Here is a 24,100-nt window from a genome sequence, read left to right as displayed (position 1 = left end):
ATTGGATGGAACCACTCAGACCTCACTGAACTAAACTCCTCTTCTGAGTTGGATTCAAAACGTCTCTGACACAAACCACACAGTTCCCAACACTAAAACTCCACACTTACGCCCAGAATACTAAACTCTACCCACGCGTGTTCCCACTCACTCACTCACTCTCTCACACTTACCTACAATCCACGCAGGTAACATACAACTCACAGTTCCGTGTCCCGGGTAGCCGCCGGTCTCAACTCCAGCATCCGCGCTCCTCCTGCCGGCAGCTCCCCGTCCGGTCCTCGGTCAAACTGTGGTTCCTCCGCTTCAATTTAGCTCGTGACAGGTAGCATTAGCGGCTAACCGTGAACTCCTACCCAACAATGTCCGCTTTCGTCTCTTCAGCGTCACACACACACACACACACACACACTCCTCCGACACGGCCGACAACCTGAACAACTTCTGGTAGAAAACATGAATTTTGTCTCTCGAGTTTAAACCTCTTCTCTTCTTCTCGCTCGCGCACCTCAGCCGCTATTTCCGAATTCAACCAATTCCAACAGTTGAACACATCGACACGCCAATAAACAACAGAAATTAGAGTTATTGATCTCTGTAACAGATTTAAAGTTACACTACAAATCATCTTTTATTTTAAGCTCATATTTTTCCCTTCATAAATATTCAGATTTATACAGCCCACATATTTTCATCTGGGCTACAAGTAAATTACGAGGGAAAATAAAGAGACAGAGACCTCTCACTGTATGTTAGGACTTTATTTCTGTTTATTATTCTTCTATTTTACTTATATAAATGAAGTTCAACCGAAGAAACCACACTTCTACAACCTGTTCACTAGATGGTGCTGAGAGACCCACACACACACACACACACACACACACACACACAGGTGTAATGTCAAAAGTGAAACGTGTCCCCATGAGGAAGAGCAGCAGAGGAAGACGTGACACAGCGTGAGTTTGATTCTTTGATTTTATGGATCATCATAGTATGCCTTTCGTGTGTGTGTGTGTGTGTGTGTGTGTGTGTGTGTGTGTGTGTGTGTGTGTGTGTGTGTGTGTGTGTGTGTGTGGTCCTCTCCTTGGTAAACTTGGTCTGTTAGATAAACTCCAGTGTGTCTTTGGTCCAAAGCTCAGCACAGAAACAGTCCTACTTAAAGGAATGAACCAGCTGAGGATTATTGTCCATACAAATAAAGAAACTGGATTCTCCTAGATCTCAGCACGACCTTTGACCCTGCTGACCGCCACACTCTGATTGACAGGCTAGAGAAATGGGTGAACACCCTGCTGCTGGACATTAAAACTGCAGCCTCCATTACATTTTTAAAAAGAAGTAAAGAACATCTGTATAATCTGGATTTAATCTAGAATCATTGGATTTATACTGTTTATTCTATACACTACACTCTCTGACACTAACAAGTCTCCACCAGAGTGCTGTGGACGAGGCCTTACAGAGTCCAAATGGACACCTGGACTTGTTTCTTCGTTTCTTTTTGGGCCTTTCACTGCAGACCAATCAGACTCTCTTAAAGGGTCTCCTGAAAGAGACAGGAAGGAGCTCAGAGACCAACAAGGAAACAGTCCAGTACATCAGGAAGAAGATACCCTCTCCCCCCTCTCTCTCTCTGTCTCTCTCTCTCTCCCCCTCCCTCCCCCCCTCTCTCTCTCTCTCCCCCCTCCCTCTCTCTTTCTCTCTCTCCCTCTCTCTCTCCCCCCTCCCTCTCTCTCCCTCCCTCCCTGTCTGTCTCTCCCCCTCCCTCTTTCTTTCTCTCTCCCACCCTCTCTCCCTCCCCCCCCCTCTCTCTCTCTGTCTGTATCTCTCTCTCCCCTCCCTCTCTCTCTCTCTCACCCCACCTCCCTCTCTTTCTCTCCCCCCACCTCTCTCTCTCTCTCTCCCCCCTCTCTCGCCCTCTCTCTCTCTCTCTCCCCCCCTCTCTCTCTCTCCCCCCACCTCTCTCTCTCTCCCCCCTCTCTCGCCCTCTCTCTCTCTCTCTCCCCCCCTCTCTCTCTTTCTCCCCCCCTCTCTCTCCCCCTCCCTCTCCCTCCCTCCCCCCTCTCTCTCTTTCTGGTCTGTATTGAGTTGTTTTGTCACAGATCAGTTTCTGGAGTGTAACAGACTTTTAAATCTTTGGAATCAATCGTTTCACCAAACCTGTGAAAAGGAGTAAAGGAGTAAAGGAATAAAGGAATAAAGAGAATTTCTGAGTCCCTTTGAATTCTTTGGAGTCTAAAGTCATTTGGACACTTTGGGCTTTGATTGACGACTTGAAGCTGTTTTGATGATGATGTCATGTACAGTAAAGTGTTTAGCAGTTAAAATCTCCTCTTTCATCAGATTTGTTCTTGATGCTTTTTCTCTCCACAAACCACAAACTCAGCAAAAAGTCTGAGAATAGATTTGTTGCTCTTCAGACATATTTACAGATGGAGTTCAGATATTTGACATGTTCTGCTGGATCCTGTCACAAATGCATCATCCTGACTTACTGACAGAGGCCTGCGGAGGAGGAGGAGGAGGATGAAGATGGATGATGATGGTTTAGACCTCAGTGGAGAATCATTAGAGCAGAATATATTCAGCTAAAGAGATCAAATACAGAAATCAGCAACAATCAAACAGCTGTGCAGGACTAAATGTTGAACGAAGAGAGAGAGGGGGGAGACAAAGAGAGTAAGGGGGAGAGGGGGGAAGAGAGAGGGAGAGGGGGGGAGAGAGAGGGGGGGCAAAGAGGGGAAGAGAGGGAGAGAGACAGAGAGAGAGAGGGGAGGGAGAGTGAAAGTGAGAGATGGGGGGGTCGTGAAAGAAAGAAAAAGAAAGAAAATCATATGGCAAAATTGTGAGCAGAATCCCAGTCTGCTCACGTTCACACCTGTTGTGAACATGACCACAGCTTTGAGTGACACACTCGTTCTTTGAAAGTGGCCAGCTTCATTTTTCACCATAAATATAAAAATGGGGCAGCTTTTTGTCTGAATTGTTTCTATGTTTCTGTTGGTGTAGATTGTCGTTCTAAAGCAGAGCTCCAGCTGTGACAGTCTGAACATGTTCAATATCATTTCAAATGTGTTAGAGATGCTGCAGCACTGAATGAAAGAAACACACAGTACCTGGAATGTCTTCATATCCACCACGCCAGCAGAGACCTCCACAGAACAATCTGCTGAAATAAGGAAGGAGTCCTGTAGAAACGTTCAACCACAACAAATGACATGAAAACACACCAATACAAACTGTGTAGATGAAAAGAGAAAAGCAATGAAGCAGAGCAGCTCAGCTTCAGCTCAGTGATAGATGTTCACTTCTATACAGTCAGGTCAGCTGATTAAACAGGGAAACTGTTGGATTGTCAGTACAGGATGATCTTAGCTCCTTAAGGCATACAGCAACTACACACAACTACACACTGTAGATCAAGATCATTTGGTTTGATGGAATATGTGATTATTAAGGTGACTCAAGAGAAAGTCAACTTACCCTGGACGACCTCAGGCGAGCTCTTTGACCCTGTCTGATGTCTGTTCTTCAGAGATGGAGACGTTTCACCTGAATTCACCTCTGACACTTTCACAAACTCAAGGGAATACGTCATGAAGCGCACCTCTACTCTCCCTGCCAGTGAGTGCTGCTCCCTTAACCCTCATAATGTCCTCGGGGCCAAATTGACCCCAAGGACCATACAATACTAAAAAGTTGATAAAATGTGTTTTCTTTCATCAAATGGTCTGGAATTTATAGGGGTTGTTTGATACGATGCTCTTCGTGATTAGAAGAAATGTGAAGTCATTTGATTGAATTTTGGGTGTTTTTTTGAATTTTTAACTCCTTTGCTCCTGGGGTCAAAATGGTGCCGAAGCACAAAGTGATGTAACGGGGCAAAAAGTCACACCCTACTGCTCTCCAACACATTTTTTATCTTGTATGTTTGATGTGTGTGGTCAAGCAATGGTTATTTAATAATGGCACAACAACAGGAGGTAAGGGCTGCATGCAATGCCAGGTCCAAAAACGTTCATTTTTTGGGTTCCGCCCAAATCCCTGCCTTAATTTACCTACTTTTATGTAAAGAAGCGCTATTGGCCCTAAATTCTAAAATTAAGGGAAATTTTTGTGGTAATGGGTTGGACTGGAGTTAGACTAAAGGTGTAACACAAAATTAATTGAAAATTTATACTTTATGCTTCAAATAACAGTCAAACCATTTTGGGGTCACTTTGACCCCAGAGGACAGTAGGTGTTAGTATTTGCAAAAAATTCAAAAAATTCAAAAAATTCAAAAAATTCAAAAAATTCAAAAAAATCGAAAACGGCACCCTCACGGCACCGGAAACTAAACTTTGAATATGTCAAAGTTTAGTTTCCGGGTCATGTGAAATAGTCAAGATCATATGAAATATTTCCAAAAAAATGTTTCCCCATTTTTTAAACTCAAAAATAGGGTATATCGAATGTAAACAAGGCCTTTGGGCCCTAAATACCAAAATAAATGGAAAAATGTGGGGTTAAAGGGTTAAATACACACACACACACACACACACACACACACACACACACACACACACACACACACGATTCTGGCAGCCTTGGCATAAGCAGACGAGATGATGCTGAGCGACCCACCTGGGTAAAGGATCCTGTCACACAAACAATCAGCACACACACTTACTCCCAACAGAAACCTTTAGCTTCTATCTTTGTGCTGCAGAAGAAAGGACTACATGGATCCATAAGGGTCCATTCAGGGAAATACACACCTGAAGAGAAGCACAAACATCCACACAATGACACAACTTACAGAAGGATCAGCGACCAAGTTTAGACCTGAAAGACTTGAGAATCATTTGAAGGAGTTCAAAGTAGGACTGACTCCACACTGCCCTCTAGCGGAGATTGTGTTGCGTTTCAGCAGTAAATCTACAAAAGTAAGTCGGATGTCCGTTTGTGTTTCAAAATAAGGGAGCGAGTAATTCCTGCAATTGTGTCCAAACATGAATTAAGTCCATCTTGTATGTTATGGTCTGATTTTACACACGTTAATGTGACTCATAGTCCAATAACTAGCACACAACAACAACAAACTTGGACGGAAATACATTTACCCATTAATGGAGCTGAAGACAGAGCTAACACTCTGGACGCCATCGCTTCACGAAGAGTATGAGACTGGACTAGACTGACACACACATACACACACACACACACACACACACACATCTCGCTGTGCATTAGGACTTTTTTCAATCATTGTTTATCACTTATAAATCAGGTTTAACAGAAAAGTACCACACGTGAATTCTGTCCACCGGATGGTGCTAAGCGACTCACACACACAAACACAAATACACACACATAGACACGGACATAGACAAAAAGACACACGCACACACTCCAACACGCACAGGCACACACACACACAAAGATACACACACATAAACTCACACACACACTGGCACAAGGACACACACACATTGAATTACGAGACCAAATAAGACACAGAGACCTCTCACTGTATATGAGGACTTTATTTCTATTATTATTTATCTCTTGCAGATTGAAATGAAGTTCAACGGAACAAACCACACTTCTACAATCTGTCCACTAGATGGTGCTAAGCGACTCTCTCTCTCGCTCACACACACACACATACACACACACGGACGTACTGTCAAAACAGAAAGTGAAACTTTGGTTCAGACTAGTGATGGGAAGTTCGGCTCTTTTCCGAGAGCCGGCTCTTTTGACTCGGCTCCCAAAGAAGAGCCGGCTCTTTCGACTCCCGATCGGCTCTTTATTTAGGATCTTTTGTAGCCTATAGCTTACCTTAACTTTGCAAAAAGATCAATGTTTACATTACATTACATTACATTACGGTCATTTAGCAGACGCTTTTATCCAAAGCGACTTACAGTAAGTGTGTTCAACAAAGGTAGATAAAAGAACTTCAGGTCACAAGAAATCGTAAGCGCATTTCCTTCCTAAAGCAACAGCTAAGAGCATACCTAGAGCTAGAGTAGAAGTGCAATAAGTTAGGTACTATGATGAATGAGAAAAAACAAAAGGACAGATTAGAAGTGAAAGATTAGAAAACAAGAGCATCAGAAGAGCTAGGACAGAGTAGGTGATGTCCTAAGAGGGAGGATCCGGGTAGTGTTTATGTGTTGAAAAGCCTTTTGCTTTCAGTGTTTTTATGAGAGACCTTATAATTGCCTAATTCTGTGCATTTATTTTATTATTTAACAATAAACTTCAAACAAATCCACAGAACAGAACCAAACTCAAGCTAACATTAATAATGTCCTCAAGTAAACTTTTGTATTGGAGAAATGAACGAAAGATTTCTAACAAATCCACAGAACAGAACCAAAACCAGAACCAAACTCCAGCAAACAGCATTAGTCCTCAGGGCAGGTTGGCATTCAGGAAGATCAGATGCCTCAGCTTGGATGGGCTGATACGATTTCGCCTCTCCGTGAGTATCTGCCCTGTTTTGGGCAGATATTGGGCAGATCTTTTGATGTTGCCCTGTCACTTGGCTCAAGCATGCAGGTACGCTCAGCCTGGCCCGCCCACTCAGCGCGCTCCCCTCGACACACACACACACACACTTTGCGGAGCATCACACTTTGCGGAGCATCACGCCCTGCTCCCCCTTCCTCCTCATCTTTTGATGTTGCCCTGTCACTTGCAGGTACGCCCAGCCTGGCCCGCACACACACACACACACACACACACACACACACACACACTTCACACTTCACACTTCTACTGGTCCTGTATTTACTTGGTATCGGATCGATACCAAATACCCGGTATCGCCCATCTCTAGAGTCAAGTGGTGTGTCTGCCCCGCCCCCCTCTCTGTTTACACATCCTTAAGTTATTATCATTATTATTATTATTATTATTATTTTTAGTAATTCTCACGTGAATGCCGCATGCTGGTCGCCATGCTGGCCAATAATAACAAAGCTCTGTCGTGACCAGAGCTGGGACTGAGGACTGAAAGTGAAACCTAAGCAGCGAATGGAAAAAAACTGGGAGCCGGCTCTCACTCGATTGCGAGCCGGCTCTTCTGATTCACTACAAAGCTCCCAGAGCCGATGCTTGTGCGCATGACCCATCACTAGTTCAGACGGGGAGGAGCAGCAGAGGAAGACTTGACGCAGCGTGAGTTTGAGTTTGATTCGATGATTTAATGGCTCATAGTTTGTTTTTCATACGTATATATATGAGTGTGTGTGTGTGTACTTTAATGCTCCCTCTGATTTCATATGTATTGTAGAGTTTCTGTATTTGTTCTATTTATACCCGGGCTGGGGAACCTTTTTCTTATGGCGATCCTTTTTGATGTTGCTGTGTTGCCAAAGGAGGGGGGGGGGGCGTTTGGTCCACACTGGACCAAACGGCCTCGGAGGTCCCTCACCCCGGCTTTACACACTCCTGCACATTGTTGTGTCTCTGTATGAAAGCTGATATACAAATAAAGCTTATAGATATTGTGTGTGTGTGTGTGTGTGTGTGTGTGTGTGTGTGTGTGTGTGTGTGTGTGTGTGTGTGTGTGTGTGTGTTTCCCTCTCTGTAGTGTGGTGAAGATGAGTGATTATGGTGATGAAGATAACAACCTGAACAACAAGTATGGAAGACCCCCAGACTCCAGTCATGAACCTGGACCCTCACACACAAAGTAAGGGGGGGGCGCTGAGTAAGAGAGAGAGAGAGACACGCACACACACACACACACACACACACACACACACACACACACACACACACACACAGTAAAGGACACAGGGAGAGACAGAACTTCCTTTAGCTCCTGTTAGCTGACAGCGTTTTACTTCCCTTTCAACATAAAAGAGTGAATCCTTCTTAAGGGTGTAGATGAGTTTAACACACACACACACACACACACACACACACACACACACACACACACACAGGGAGAGAGAGAGACAGAGAAGGAGGGAGAGATAGAGAGAGAGAGAGAGGAAGAGAGAGAGAGAGAGAGAGAGGGAGGGAGGGAGGGAGAGAGACAGAGAGGGAGAGAGAGAGACAGAGAGGGAGAGAGAGAGAGAGGGAGAGAGAGACAGAGAAGGAGGCAGAGGGAAAGAGACAAAGAGGGAGAGACAGAGAAGGAGAAAGAGGGAGAGAGACAGAGAGTGAGAGTGAGAGTTTTACAACAACTTGTATTTACAAGTATTTATAAACCAAACACTTCAACTAAGACATGTGAGTTCTAAGACTCCATCATTTGCTCAAAACCGAAAAACACAAGGACATTGAGCAAAAGAAAAAACACTGTGGAAGAAAACAAAAAACAAACTCAGATATCCTCATCATCATCTTCATCAACACTGGTGTAACTGTTTTCATCATCATCGTCATCATAATTCTCCTTCCCCAGTTTAGTGAGGTACTTCTTCACTCTGTAGTATTCCTGCTAAGTGAAGCCTCCTCTCCCATCCCCACTATCAGCCAAACAATCTGTAAGAGCATTCAGAAAAGCTTTTTTTTTCTGGGAAGTAATCGTCCACGTTTACGTTCCTCCAAGTTTTAGTTCTTTTCAAAAACAACTTAATCTTAGCCAAATTATATTTACTGCCACCGAGAGCGTCGGCTCAGCCGGGGGGGATAGATGTTCCGGCGGCCAGCGCCTCGACCGGGGCGTCCGCTACGGCAGCGCCCGGAGCCTCTGCTTCGACGGTGTCCGGAGCTTTCGCCCCGGCAGCGTCTGGAGCCTCAGCCCGCCGGCCCTCCAACGCTTTCCATGGACATGATCGCACCTGGTGCCCCAGAGACAGAGAGGGAGGGAGAGAGAGGGAGAGAGAGGGAGAGAGAGAGAGAGAGAGAGAGAGAGAGAGAGAGAGAGGGGGAGAGGGAAAGAGACAGAGAGAGAGAGCCAGAGAGAGAGAGAGAGAGAGAGAGAGAGAGAGAGAGAAAATATCTGATTTAGTGATGCTTCAGAGAAATATGCGGCTATGACACAAACACACACACACTCACGCGTGCGCACACACACGCACACACACACACACGCACACACACGCACACACACACACACACACACACACACACAGCTTGGTAACTATCTGCTTCAATCCTCTGTTGTGTTGTCAATGCTGTGTTTATAGAGTTCACCAGCAGAGGGCAGACTCTCCTGTACCCAGCTGTGGGTCCATGAATCCACCAGTGAACTTCAGTGAGGGACAGAAGTCTGCTGAAGAAAGGTCAGAGGTTAAACCAGATCACTCTGATATCATCAGTGTAGTTTTGTAGTAGAAGACATCTCAGGTCTTCTTGAATGAAGGACACGTCTCTGTCCACCTGAGTGTTTGGATCAGAGCCTCAGAAGTTGAGCTGATGAGCTGAAGATTGATTCCAGGATCCTGTGATGCTCTGAGCTGCTTTGAGGGACCAGCAGACAGCAGCGTTTCCTGTTGCCTCGAACAGACAGACAGACAGACATCACCATGACAACCTGTGTCTGTGTGTGTTTGCAGACTTCATGTTTCCTGATTTCTCCACAGAGTTCACCTGAAGAAGTCAGAGGTTTCCAGTGGTGTGTGTGTCCAGCAGCATCCAGCAGACCTAGACTCCATATTTACGGTGTGTAAATGTCCAGGCTCCGCCCACTTCCATATGGACGATGTCACCGGGTGGAGAATCTATTCCATAGAGAGATAAGAGATGTTTGACCGGAGCACTTGGTTCATTTAGTTTGACCAGTGAGAGTTCACTGGGAACCTAGTGTGAAGCATCACAACTGTTGCTATGGTTACCTGCATCTTCATAAAGCCGGAGATTTAGAACGCCGGTCAGCTGCATGTTGTCAACATATAGACTGTAAACACACACCTGACAGCCAATCAGGAAGCAGGATCTTCTGTCCCCCTGCTATAAACTCACGTCTGACTCTTTCAGCTGCTGGAGGAGAACATTGTCAGGTTTGTGAAGGACGAGCTGAAGAGCGTCCAGAAGGTTCTGACCGCAGACTACCCACAATGCTTAGAGAGGCCAAGTGAGGAGCGAGAGCAGAGGAGCAACAGAGAGGCGTTTGTGAAGCACACAGTGAACTTCCTGAGGAGAATGGAGCAGGAGGAGCTGGCTGACTCTCTGCACAGCAGTAAGACCATTGAACAGCTTGAACATGATAAGGAAAGAGGAAACAGGACTAAAGCTTCAAACTTACACTTACAGCAGCTTATCACTCTCCTGCACAAAGAGACTGTGTTCACCTCCTGTTTATCAGCACTTTAGTCACATTCAAAGGCTCACCAACAGAGGTGTGTTTTTAGTGGGGATTTAAAGATCACAAGAGAGTTTGTCTCTTTGACTGGTGCAGGAAGTTGATTCCAAAGAAAAGGAGCGCGGGATTTCCAAAGATCTGCTCTTGGTTGTTGGGATAGTGAGCAGGCCTGCTGAGATCTTAGAACAGGTGCAGAAACATCAGGGGTTAGAAGGTTAGAAGGTGTTCTATTATACTGCTGTAGTCACAAAGCTTTCTACTCCTAAATGCTTTTTTACTCTGTAGTTTTCTTTTCTTCTCCATGTTTCCCTCCTCTGATTGTTGTCTCTTCATCAGGAAGTGTTGCTGCACTGTGCCAACGTAAACTGAAGTCTAAGCTGAAGCAGAAGTTCCAGAGTGTGTGTGAGGGGGGTCGCTAAAGCAGGAAAGCAAACCTCTCTGAATGAGATCTACACAGAGCTCCACATCACAGAGGGAGGGGCTGGAGGGGTCAACAATGAACATGAGGTCACACACATTGAAGCAGCATCCAGGAAAGCACAGAGAGCAGAAACAACAATCAGATGTGAAGACATCTTTAAAGCCTCACCTGGAAGAGATCAGCCAATCAGAACACTGGTGACAAAGGGCGTGGCTGGCATCGGGAAAACCCTCTTAACACAGAAGTTCACTCTGGACTGGGCTGAAGGCAAAGCCCACCAGAACATCCAGCTCACATTTCCATTCACCTTCAGAGAGCTGAATGTGCTGAGAGGGAGAAAGTTCAGCTTGGGGGAGCTTCTTCATCACTTCTTTACTGAAACCAAAGAAGCAGGAATCTGCAGCTTTGGAGACTTCCGGGTCGTCTTCATCCTGGACGGTCTGGATGAGTGTCGACTTCCTCTGGACTTTCACAAAGGTGAGATCCTGACCGATGTTAGAGAGTCCACCTCAGTGGATGTTCTGCTGACAAACCTCATCAGGGGGAACCTGCTTCCATCTGCTGGCCTCTGGATCACCACAAGACCTGCAGCAGCCAATCAGATCCCTGCTGAGAGTGTGGACATGGTGACAGAGGTCAGAGGGTTCACTGACCCTCAGAAGGAGGAGTACTTCAGGAAGAGACTCAGAGATGATGAGCAGGCCAACAGCATCATCTCCCACATCAAGACCTCACGAAGCCTCCACATCATGTGCCACATCCCAGTCTTCTGCTGGATCACTGCCACAGTTCTGGAGGACGTGATGAAGACCAGAGAGAGAGGAGAGCTGCCCAAGACCCTGACTGAGATGTACATCCACTTCCTGGTGGTTCAGACCAAAGTGAAGAACATCAAGTATGATGGAGGAGCAGAGACAGATCCACTCTGGAATACAGAGAGCAGGAAGATGATGGAGTCTCTGGGAAAACTGGCTTTTGATCAGCTGCAGAAAGGAAACCTGATCTTCTATGAGTCAGACCTGACAGAGTGTGGCATGGACATCACAGCAGCCTCAGTGTACTCAGGAGTGTTCACACAGGTCTTTAAAGAGGAGAGGGGACTGTACCAGGACCAGGTGTTCTGCTTCGTCCATCTGAGTGTCCAGGAGTTTCTGGCTGCTCTTTATGTCCATCTGACATTCATCAACTCTGGAGTTAACCTGCTGTCACAAGATCAACCAACCTCTCTGACACTAACAAGTCTCCACCAGAGTGCTGTGGACGAGGCCTTACTGAGTCCAAATGGACACCTGGACTTGTTTCTTCGTTTCTTTTTGGGCCTTTCACTGCAGACCAATCAGACTCTCTTAAAGGGTCTCCTGAAAGAGACAGGAAGGAGCTCAGAGACCAACAAGGAAACAGTCCAGTACATCAAGAAGAAGATCGATCAGAAGGTCTCTGCAGAGAGAAGCATCAATCTGTTCCACTGTCTGAGTGAGCTGAAGGATCTTTCTCTAGTGAAGGGGATCCAAGAGCACCTGAGCTCAGGAGGTCTCTCCAGATTCAAACTCTCTCCTGCTGAGTGGTCTGCTGTGGCCTTCATCTTACTGTCATCAGAGGAAGATCTGGATGTGTTTGACCTGAAGAAATACTCTGCTTCAGAGGAGGTTCTTCTCAGGCTGCTGCCAGTTGTCAAAGCCTCCAGGAAAACTCTGTAAGTATGATGACACACAAAGAGGTGGATCATTTTAGGCAACAGAAATAAAATGTTCAACTTTTCATTTTCAGGCTGAGTGGCTGTAATCTGTCAGAGAGAGGATGTGAAGCTCTGTCCTCAGTCCTCTGATCCCAGTCCTCCAGTCTGAGAGACCTGGACCTGAGTAACAATGACCTGCAGGATTCAGGAGTAAAGCTGCTGTCTGCTGGACTGGAGAGTCCTCAGTGTCAGCTGGAGACTCTCAGGTCAGGACTAATTTTTTGTGACCCTGCAGACTTTATTAAGTTCTTAGATGTGTGAATTTACTAACATGAGTCTTTCTCCAGGCTCAGTGTCTGTAATCTGTCAGAGAGAAGCTATGAAGCTCTGTCCTCAGTCCTCTGCTCCCAGTCCTCCAGTCTGAGAGACCTGGACCTGAGTCACAATGACCTGCAGGATTCAGGAGTGAAGCTGCTGTCTGCTGGACTGGAGAGTCCACACTGTCAGCTGGAGACTCTCAGGTCAGGACACTGCTCTTTGTGTCAGTGACCATTTAAATCAGTGGTCCCCAAACTACGGCCCGCGGGCCGGATACGGCCCGCCTCCACATTTGGCCTGGCCCCCTGAACAATACCAGAGACGCATTATGATTTTTTTTTCAGTCTGGCCACACGAATCCTAGACTCGCCCCTGTCAGATAGAACGGAATAATGGCGAAAAGGTTAGGTAAGAGAAAAGTTGATTCAGAATGCAGGGTATTTAACCTGCAGTGGTCAAACAATTATTTTTTTGTTCAATGCAAAGAAAAGGCTGTTTGTCTCATCTGTCAAGAGGCGGTGGCGGTATTCAAAGAATACAATCTGCGCCGACACTATGAATCCCGTCACAAAGACAAGTATGATAGCTTGCAAGGCCAAATGCGAGCAGACAAACTCTCAAAGCTAAAATGTGGACTGTTAGCTCAGCAGAATACATTTGTACGCCAAGCTCAGCTGAACTAGTCATCCGTTCGGGCCAGCTTTCGGGTTGCTCAACTGATAGCAAGCAGCGGTAAACCTTTCACTGATGGAGAGTTTGTCAAGAAATGTTTGAATGCTGTCGCGGAGGAGAAAGATGTCTTTAATGCCGTGAGTCTGTCAGCGAGTACAATCACCAGACGCATTGAAGAAATCGGGGGTAATGTATATGCCCAGCTGCAGCAGAAGACGAAAGAATTTGACTTTTTTTCATTAGCACTGGATGAGAGCACGGACGTGCAGGACACAGCGCAGCTGCTCATTTTTATTCGTGGAGTTAGCGCAAACTTTGAAATGTGCGAGGAGCTGGCAGCCCTCCAAAGTCTCAAAGGGACTACGACGGGGGAGGATATTTTCGGCAAAGTATGCCAAACCATGGAAGAGTTGGACCTGGACTGGTCAAAGCTTGCCAGCATCACGACTGACAGGGCTCCTAGTATGGTGGTTGCGTCTCGGGGTCTAATAGGACGCATGAACCGGGAGATGGAAGAACGGGGTCTCACCGCCCCGCTACAAGTCCACTGCCTAATTCACCAGCAAGTACTGTGCTGCAAAGTGTTGAAGTGAAGTGAATTTTTTCTGTGAAGAACCCAGAGAGGGTTATTTGGTTGTTATTTATTTCATAAATAGTGTTATTTATTTCATTAATAGTGTTATTATTTATTTCCTGACTTTTTTTTCTGTGAAGATCCCGGAAAGGGTTATTAATATTTGGTTATGTGTGGCTTTCTGGAAAACAATAAATGTTTACGTTTAGGCACCCCTGCGATCGTCACACTTTTTCTGTTACAAACTGACCCCGGCCCCCATCAGAGAAGGGAAAAGTTATGTGGCCCTCACAGGAAAAAGTTTGGGGACCCCTGATATAAACGTTCCTGCTAAAGAAGTCCTGATGCAAACATCACTGAGGCCTTTCTGTTTCCTGGAGGAGATTTGAGCTCCAGTCTGCTCCATGATTGACCAAACTCCCATCACTCTCTCTCCTCCCCCCCTCTCTCTCTCTCCCCCCCTCTCTCTCTCCCTCTCTCTGTCTCTGTCTTTCTCCCTCTCTCTCTCCCTCTCTCTCTCTCCCTCTCTCTCTGTCTCTGTCTTTCTCCCTCTCTCTCTCTCTCTCCCTCTCTCTTTCTCTCTGACTCTCTCCTTCGCCCTCTCTCTCTGTCTCTGTCTTTCTCCCTCTCTCTCTCTCTCTCTCTCTCTCTCTCTCAGACTGTCAGGTTGTATGATCACACAGGAAGGCTGTGCTTCTCTGGCCTCAGCTCTGAGCTCCAACCCCTCCAGTCTGAGAGAGCTGGACCTGAGCTACAATCATCCAGGAGACGCAGGAGAGAAGCTGCTGTCTGCTGGAGTGGAGAGTCCACGCTGGAGACTGGACACTCTCAGGTAAGGACACAATTACAGAGTGGACACTCAGGTCAGTCAGTCTCCCTGTGGGTTGAAGGGAAAAAAGGGAAAAACTGTCTCCAAATCAATAACATGCTGCTGTGTGTGTGTGTGTGTGTGTGTGTGTGTGTGTGTGTGTGTGTGTGTGTGTGTGTGTGTGTGAGAGTGTGTGTGTGTGTGTGTGTGTGTGTGTGTGTGTGTGTGTGTGTGTGTGTGTGTGTGTGTGTGTGTGTGTCTTCCTGCAGGATGGATCATGGTGGACAGCAGTGGATCAAAGCCGGTCTGAGGAAATGTAAGTTTGATGTGACTTTGATTCCTCAGACCAAAGCTCTGGAATCTATCTTGTGCCAGATACTTCAGTGCAGTGGTTCCCAAACTTTTTCTGCAGCGCTCTCTTTAGTAGATAAGAATATTTCCTTGACTTTGCACTATTGACAGCTTCATCCCCACATCTTCTCAGTGACTGCTGTGGGCTCACTTTGTGCTGCAGATCTTTTCTAATCGGGGTTGCAGCTGTCAGACTGACACTCTTAGTTCAGTTACAATGTCCAGCTTCCACCTGGATTTGGTTTTGATTGAGGCTCACATAGGTAGGATGTGGCAAAAGGAAGGAGTGTGGCCATGGCTCTCCTACCTAGCAGAGGGGAATCACTCATTCTCCTGCTGCCATACCAAGAAGTATCGCCTCCTTCAGCTGTCTTGCCTCGACCCCCGGCCCCTCACTTTGGGAACCACTGCTTCAGAGAGTGAGGAACCGCTCTGCCTCGCAATGCGCAGTCAATCCTGCCTGTGGCGCTGTCACAGCCGGAGATCTGTCTGTTGCGGTACACGATGAGTTTGTTGGTCATAGTTGTAACGGGTGGTGTATGGACCCAATTGCAGTACAAAGGACAGCACAGAAACACAGTGACAGGCGGCGCTCGGTCGAGCGGGCAGGCAGGCAGTCGATGCAGCAAAGGTACCAGGAAGGAGCAGGCAGGCGGGTAGTCAGGAACAGGCGGGCGGGCAGGATACCTGGGAATTCAGGAGGCAGGCAAAGCAGAGGAATCGGGGACAGGCAAGGTCTCTACCGGGAAGACAGGCAGGAGTATGCTGGAAAGTCTCGCATGGCAAAGAACAATCTGGCAAAGTAGTGAGTGTGGAGCTGGTGAATATATGTGCTGGGCTGATTGCATGTGATGAGAAGCAGGTGTGTGCACAGGTGAGTAGAGAAGACTGGCGAGGTGGGTGTGGCTGGCAGGCTGAGTGGGGCGGAGGCAGGATCAACAAAAAAACACTGAGAGCTGGATGACTGAACTGTGACAAAAGTAGCTGCTAGCATCGTTCTACCTGCAGCTGAAGTTTGCTGCTCCTCCACTTGGAACAACAAAGACTTGAAATGTTCCGAGCTGATTTCTTCTGGAGTTAGTTTCCCTTCTAAAGGACTTGTGACTGTGTCTGTATCTCATCTGTTGCTCATCCAGATGCTCTCCATCCAAATGGAGGTCTGACTGTGATAGAACGGTTGATAGTTTCTCCTTGTTTGTGCCTCACACAGGCATGTCTGCCTGTGTGATGCTGCTTTCTTGGCCCAGACATTTGGACCTGCTTACATAAAGGTTCTATTAGAGAGATTAGGAGATTTAGAGTTTTCTAAATCTAAACATTGATGTTGATGTTGAAACTTTCAGATTCTTGTTGTTTTGTTCACATTGATTTGTGATCAAACAGGAAAATCAAATCAGGTGTGTTTTCCTGTTTAGATCTGATATCTGTGAGGATGAAAACAAAGACAGGCTTGTTATTGAGTATTTAGATATCAAAGGTGTGTCAGTAGAAAGTGACAGTGAGTCAGAGGACAAAGTGCAGTAGTGAATAAATGAGTGAATAATAAAGGCAGCAGCTGTGTTTGATGATAAACTGCTGCTGTTTGTGTCTTTTTCTGTCCATCAGATGTTTGTGAACTGGAACTGGACCCAAACACAGCGAACAGAAACCTCGAACTGTCTGACAACAACAGGAAGGTGACACATGTGAGAGAGAAGCAGCCACATCCTGATCATCCAGAGAAGTTTGATTACTGGCCTCAGCTGCTGAGTAGAAATGGTCTGACTGGTCGTTGTTACTGGGAGGTGGAGTGGAGAGGAAACGTTCATATATCAGTGAGTTACAGAGGAATCAGGAGGAAAGGAGGCAGAGCAGACAGCTGGTTTGGAGGAAATAATAATCTGTCCTGGAGTCTGAGATGCTCTGATGATGGCTATGGTTACTCTGTCAGTCACAATAACAGAGTCACGTCCCTCAGTGTCCCTGAGTCCTCCTCTGTCCCTCTCAGAGTAGGAGTGTATGTGGACTGTCCTGCTGGCACTCTGTCCTTCTACAGAGTCTCTGACACACTGATCCACCTCCACACCTTCACCACCACATTCACTCAACCTCTCTATGCTGGGTTTGGGTTCAGGAGGTTCAATGAGTCATATGGTTCATCAGTGACTCTGTGTGATCTGTAGGACACACACACATACACACACATTGTGGTGATTATACATAATTCCCCGTCGGACTATGGTTTGGGTATGTGTGTTTCCCCACGGATGTTAAAAGGGCACGGACTTCCGGTCCGTAGTTGTTGTTGTTCCGTTGTATTGACTGTTTCACAGGAGAGAATCTTCATGTCCATAAAGTTGGCTTTAACACTAAATACGCCGCCTCCGACTCCCGTCCTTCGGCACAACAACATACAATTTCTCTCTCAAACACACTCAAACACACTTTCTCTCTCACACACATTCTCGTACACTTTCTCTCTCACACACTCGCGTACACACTCACACTTTCTCACATGCCTTATCTCTATCACACACACACAAACACTCTCAAACGCCATCAGCTAACAGTAGCTGAAGCCTAAATACAGGAAGTTTGTTCTCCCTCTCTCTCTCTCTCTAATGTTGAATGAAGCGATTGGTAGTTTTCATTTGGTGTCAGAGTGAAAATAGATTCTGCAGCTCAGTGAGAAGCTCAGGTTCCACTTAAGAACTTATATATTATATTATATTATATACTTACATATTGCAAGGTGTTATATTAGACTGTGTTATATTGCGTGCGTGCGTGCGTGCGTGCGTGCGGGTAGAGGTGTGGGAGAGAGTCGCTTAGCACTATCTAGTGGACAGATTGTAGAAGTGTGGTTTGTTCTGTTGAACTTCATTTCAATAAGTAAAATAGATAAATAATAACAGAAATAAAGTCCTAATATACAGTGAGAGGTCTCTGTCTCTTTATTTTCCCTTGTAATTTATTTGTACCCCAGATGAAAATATGGGGGCTGTATAAATCTGAATATTTATGAAGGGAAAAATATGAGCCAAAAAGAAAAGTGATTTGTTGTGTAACTTTAAATCAAAGAAAAACAAGTTAATTGAGAGATTTCACACACACACACACACACACACAAACACACCTGCGCTGTTCTTACTCACACATGGAGAATCTTCTACGGGAGTCTTGCATCCTTTAGAGGGCATCGGCCAGCTGTGCCACAAGTAAGACTTGTGTGTTTGCAGGGATAGACATCCTCTACACCGGCTCTCAGAAGGTTTTGAATGCTCCTCCTGGGACCGCCCCCATCTCCTTCAGCCAGAGAGCTTGGTGAGGAGTGAATACACTTTGTGATCAACATGAAGGCCGAGTGTTCAAAGCTGAATGTGTGTCCACAGCCAGAAAATATTCAACCGGAAGACGAAGCCTGTCTCATTCTTCTTGGATCTGTCCTGGCTGGCAAACTACTGGGGATGTGATGGAAAGCCACCCGGAAAGTATGATGTCATTAGTGTGTAGATCAGTGTTTGTACTGTGCTTGGTTTGACTGTGACTCATGGCAGATATCATCACACCGGTGTTACACCCTGTTACTGCTTTGTACGCTCTGAGGAAGAGCCTGGCTATCATCGCTGAACAGATGGGACATGTTCTGTTGTTCTGTACCTCATTAAGGCCAGGAGGTCAGGTTGATTACTTCTACTTCCTGCACAAGAAGTCAACCCATGAATATGACAAACTCTGACTCTCTCTCTTGGTTGATTACTTTCAGGGTCTGGAGAACTCCTGGGCGAGGCACAGAGAGGTGGCAGAGTATTTCCATGCTGGTCTGGAATACATGGGTCAAACTGTTTGTCAAAGCGTAAGCGTGATGTAAACACTGAACCGTTCCTTTAAGGGGGAAAACTTTCTATTCTGACTCCAACGGTTGTTACAGAGAGCACGGCTGCCAACAGTCACAACTATCATGGCTAGTGATGGCGAGATGAAGCCTCATGAAGCGTTGAAGCTTTCCATCCAATTGCTCGACACGCGGGCCGAAGCTTCACAACGGTTCATTTGCTCTACTGTGCTATCAAATGGACAATAAATGTAAAACGATGGCTTTGGTGAATGAAGCTTTGAATTGAATAAATCAGGAGTGGTTAACCAGTCCAGCTCATGGAGCCACAACACATCCAAAAACCATTTTGAAGAGCCATAGAGGTGAGGGAGAATAAATCCAAATAGAGGCTGGTGGTAAAATAACTAATTCACTCACTCACAAAAAGAAAAAAACAAAGACAACACAACTGCAGGGAAAAGAACTAGAAACACAAGATAATGAGGATAACCCACACGGGTAAAGTGCACAAAGATCAACTTGTAAAGAATGTTCAAACAGTAAACAAAGAGACCGGCCCATCCCATAATCAGACGGCCCCGGGAGACGCAGCAGCGCAAAACTTCCGGTGTTCATCTTCATATTTTCGTTTAGTTTTACGCTTTCATGCATCCATGGTGCTTCTGTAACACTTGAGACTGCGCGCGTGCACATTGAAATCGGACTGCTTTTTGTCTGTATTGCCAAATATAGACCTATGCATTTTAGATTTTACAATATGAAAATCTTGTACACCAAGAGAAAAATCAGTGAGCAGCACTCGAGCCGAGCCGCACGTCAGCCGGGGGATCGATTGCGTTTCGCTGCCCCTCATATTTTGAATCGCACGCCAAACCGGCGAACCAGCTCCTGAATCAGTCACGTGGTACGGCAGGTTCGAGAGGCTTCGAACGTCACCACATACGTCACCAACACACGCCTCGATAGTATACGCGCTTCGCCCAAATCTTCCTGGAGTGCTCGACACACGCTTCGAAGCCTCGACACATCACTACAAAACAGCCTCACTCTCACTTCCTCACAGCTCATGTCGACTTTAACGAGCTCCATTAAAGCAGCATGAAGCTCTTTGTTGGACTTCATAAACAGCCTCCTGCATGTCGCTGAGCTCTCTGGGTCGTCTCTACAAGTAGACGGTTGGGTTCACAGTCGTCTTCAAACTTCCAATCAGAGGAATGTGAGATGAAGCGAAGCAGCATGTGTGATTTCTGCTCTGACAGGAACAACGCCTGGCGCTCCTGGGTTTTATTTTCCTCTGCTTTCTGTACCTAAAGTGTTTTCCTTCACTCATCACTCACACACCAAACATTTACATGACATATTTACAATTATATTAAGACATTTGGCGGAAGCTTCAATCCAAAGTGACGTCCTTTACACCGCCTGATTTAGAGGTAATGATCGTGAGTGCAGACTGATGCCTTGGTTGCCAGGTTTGAGTCACTGTCCCTCCTTGAGCGTCACCCTCCTCTCCTTCAAAGTCTAAAATAAGCTCTTACCTCAGAATCCCCCTCACACATTAAGTTTAGATTTAACTGAATGTCAAACATCATTAAATCATTTAGAGGAGGTTTACATGCCGGACACTTCCGCAGCAACAAGAGCAAAGAAAACATAAAGCAAAGCAAAAAAGAGCAGAGAGGATTCAGATCCAGCATCAAATCAGCATCAAGTGTGTGTCCGCCTCAATAATACATTAAAGAAGAAAGCAAAAATCTAAATGAACTAATAAACACTGCAAACTCCATCAAACAACAAGAAGTCATGCAACAAGTGTCACGAGTCAGAAACAGCAGCGGTTTGTAGTTTTACAGCTCAGATGAGTCTAATGACCTGAATGAAACTCTGACAGCACACTGAGAGCTTCTTCACATCAGGGATTTACACAGTGTGTTTAGAAACAGTAATCTGATGGTCTGAGTGAGTAACTGATAGTTTAGGAGACATTATGAGTGTAGGAATGATGTCGTTAAGACGGTTGGTGTGTGTGAATCGACACTTTGCACAGAATCTAAACTCGGCGAAGTCAAACCACGGAGTGTGAACCACAACACTTCATCCAGCTGTGTTCAATGACGTTATTGCGCCTCAGAGGGTTTTAAGCAAAGATGTGTGTGAGTGTGTGTGTGTGTGTGTGTGTCTGTGATGATCGTCTCTCATGTTGCGGCACCTTTGCACCTGAACAACAGTTTAGTGAAGTTCCAGTCTTTCCTTCCCCTCCTCAGAGTGGTGAGGTCACTGGTAGAGGAGGTATCTGATGAGGAGCTTTGGTATGTCCAGTTGACCTATGACCTTTGGCGCTCTGGTGCCCAGTATCTTCCTCACGGCCAACCTGCTGAGCTGCTCCAGGCTACAGGGACGGGCTGAGGACAGAAACACACAGATTCAGACACACACATTCATAAATGGACGGTTGCTGGTGTTTGAAATCCTAGATAGTGATCAAAAATACTACAACCAAAAAGGAAATTCCTGGTCAAGCGAAGGTTTGTACAATTTAGTCCAGAAAAGCTCACATTTATGCTATAAAACTTTATGATCTATAGGAAACTGGAACCTATACTTTCCCTATTTCTTGCTGTTTAACCTCTGGATACTGTAGGTAGGGAGACTTCTTGTTTACCATGATGCTCAAATTGAGGTCAAAGGTCGGAGCGCCCCTGTCCCTGCTGTGTATTTTGGGAGGTGATGATATGAACCTAACTCCAGCCTGGGGTGAAAGGGGAAATGTCTGCCACTTCCAGGAAGAGAAAAATTATCCCTGCTTTCCCCCTGCTGGCAGTAAAGCCACACTGCAGCACCGTGTAACAGGAGAGCAGAGCCGTCTGGTAAAGATGTTGGCCTCACTTACTCTCTTGAAGGCGTAGGCGTGCAGCGGAGGGAGAGCCGGGGTCGGTGTAGTCCACCGGCTTCTTATCCTGTTGGTCCCTGGCGTAGATGTTGGCCCCGAACTCCAGCAGGATCTCAATCACGTCCTCTCGCATGTTTTTGGCGGCGTGATGCAGCGGCGTCTGGTGTAACCGGGTAGCGTTCACGTTAGCGCCTAGGTAACAGGGCAAAGAGGTCAAATCCAAGTCAATTAGAAGTTCATGCAGAGGGGAAGAACGCTCCTTAGATAATGCAGGATTATTATCAGACTGACTTTTGCATCACTTTCCTCAAAACTAAAAACACTTTCAGAGCCTGGGAGATGATGATGTCATCCTGATGTGCTGCTCTTTGTACAGTCCCTCCTCCTCCTGTATACTACAAATTAAAGTGACACCACCCTGGCAGCTGAGGCATCATGGGTAACATTACATCCTGATTTAAACGTGACCATAAGTGACACCGGTGTGAGAATAAAAACACAAACTCAAAAATTACCTACCTGCTAAAGTAAGGAAGTGAAATTAGATTCTGAGCTAAAAACAAGAGAGCAGTCAAACTTTGAACCTCCAGCAGATGTTTTGGTGGTAACTCTTCCTCCTGCTGTGCTCACCTGCATTCAGCAGCACTCTCACACACTCTATGTGTTCATTAACGCAGGCGACGTGCAGCGGGGTCCCGTGGTAAAGATCATACGCCTCCAGACACGCTCCCATGGCAACCAGGAGCTTCACACAGTCAGATTTTCCTGAAATATCACAGAAGAAAAATGAGCTACTATTATGGGATGCATGTTCACCTCATACAGATTGTTTGTCAGTGCAGCAGAGGCGCTCACCCCCCATGCTGGCCTCATGGAGAGGCGACGCCGTGCGGGAGGTGAGGGCCGGGTTGGCCTTGGCACCGTGCTCCAGCAGGATCCTCACACACTCAACACTCCCAGCTGAAGAGGCTTCACACAGCGGGGTGCTCCCGTCCACGTTCCTCGCATCCACCTAACATGTGCGACACCACTGAGGCCAGATTATCTACCATATTACCAAATGATATAGATTACTTTACTGCCTTATTTCCTACTGGCTCAAGTTTGTGGAACTCTTGTGGAACTAACTTCCCAACTCCTTATTTAAGTGCTTCACCTGAGCTCCAGCGTCCAGCAGCAGACGGACGCACTGGGCCTGGCCCCGCAGACAGGCTTCATGCAGAGGGGTGATGGAGTCCACAGCCACGATGTTGACCGAGGCGCCGCTCTGGATGAGCTGCTGCAGCTTGGAGGCGTGGCCTTGACACGCCGCCTTGTGGACCTCAGTCCTCTCTGCCCAGCAGCCTGAGGGAGAACAAGTGCTGAACTAAACAAGATACTCATACAGCTGTGAGCAGATGTTTGAAAATAAGGCTGGCAACACTGTTTTCCTTTTGATGGCTGTACAGAATATTAATTCCCCAGTAAGATACGATAGAAAACTCATTAACAACAATGATAACTTTTGGTTTGAATTTACACATTTTACAAACAAACACACATTATCATAAGCTTAAAGCAGTGTAGAACAGTCCTTCAATAACCAATCAGAGTTGACATCTGTCTTTGAACGCACATTCATTACATGAACATTATCATTACGAATTTACTTAATTGATACATGAATAAATGAGTATAAATGAGCAGTCAACAGCGATTAATCTGTATAATTATAGATATGTAATGCTGCGTGGTCGTGTTTAGGACGAAGTTTATCATGATTGTTACGTTACAAGATATGTTTGATAGTTTTAACAGCGTTTCCTAACACATTTAGTGCCTCAACCATAACATCCAAGCAGGCAGGACTTAAGCACGTTAGCTCGCTTATATCGGTTACGTCAAAGTAGGTCACAAATGCAAAGACAACCCGTTTAAAAGCCACAGCGTCTTTATCTCAGACTCACCGATGTCACCAAAGAAATATGGATGAGCTCTTTCTATTTCCATCCTGCGTCCTGTGAATGTCGACCCGACGCAGCGTAAACACGAAGTCTCACCGGCTGTTTGTAAACACAGCGAGTCAAGCTAATGTTTACATGCGGCATACAGGCACGTGACGCAATCGGAGCGCGAAGGGCATGCTGGGAGATGTAGTTTTGATACAGAGGACTGAAGACGGAACAGTTTCAAGATTTATAGCAATTAATTTCATACATAATATTATATTACAATACAATTCCAGGGCCATAATACAAACATCTGTCATAATTCACATTTTAAATAAATAAATAAATCACAAGATTGACTTACTTACTTAGTTATTTAAGTTGTTAAGTC

General features: G+C 46.0%; 1 protein-coding gene and 1 pseudogene across 1 annotated transcript; one reads left to right on the top strand and one right to left on the bottom strand.

Annotated features, from left to right (window-relative positions):
* Positions 1–909: 909 nt before the first annotated feature.
* Positions 910–17,358, top strand: LOC143013727 (NACHT, LRR and PYD domains-containing protein 3-like; annotated as a pseudogene).
* Positions 17,359–20,145: 2,787 nt separating this feature from the next.
* On the bottom strand, positions 20,146–23,869 carry LOC143013739 (ankyrin repeat and SOCS box protein 13-like). Its single transcript, XM_076167411.1, has 6 exons — positions 23,728–23,869; positions 22,938–23,125; positions 22,637–22,793; positions 22,412–22,546; positions 21,782–21,973; positions 20,146–21,293 (listed from the first exon to the last, which is right to left on the bottom strand). The coding sequence occupies exons 1-6, from the start codon at positions 23,768–23,770 to the stop codon at positions 21,166–21,168; spliced, it is 843 nt and encodes a 280-aa protein (XP_076023526.1). The 5' UTR covers positions 23,771–23,869; the 3' UTR covers positions 20,146–21,165.
* Positions 23,870–24,100: the final 231 nt, after the last annotated feature.

This window comes from Genypterus blacodes, unplaced genomic scaffold (assembly GCF_046128005.1).
Source record: "Genypterus blacodes isolate CSIRO-AG114 ecotype Tasmania unplaced genomic scaffold, CSIRO-AGI_Gbla_v1 ptg000158l_1, whole genome shotgun sequence".
Classification (NCBI taxonomy): Eukaryota; Metazoa; Chordata; class Actinopteri; order Ophidiiformes; family Ophidiidae; genus Genypterus; species Genypterus blacodes.
This window is presented reverse-complemented; position numbering and strand designations above follow the sequence as displayed.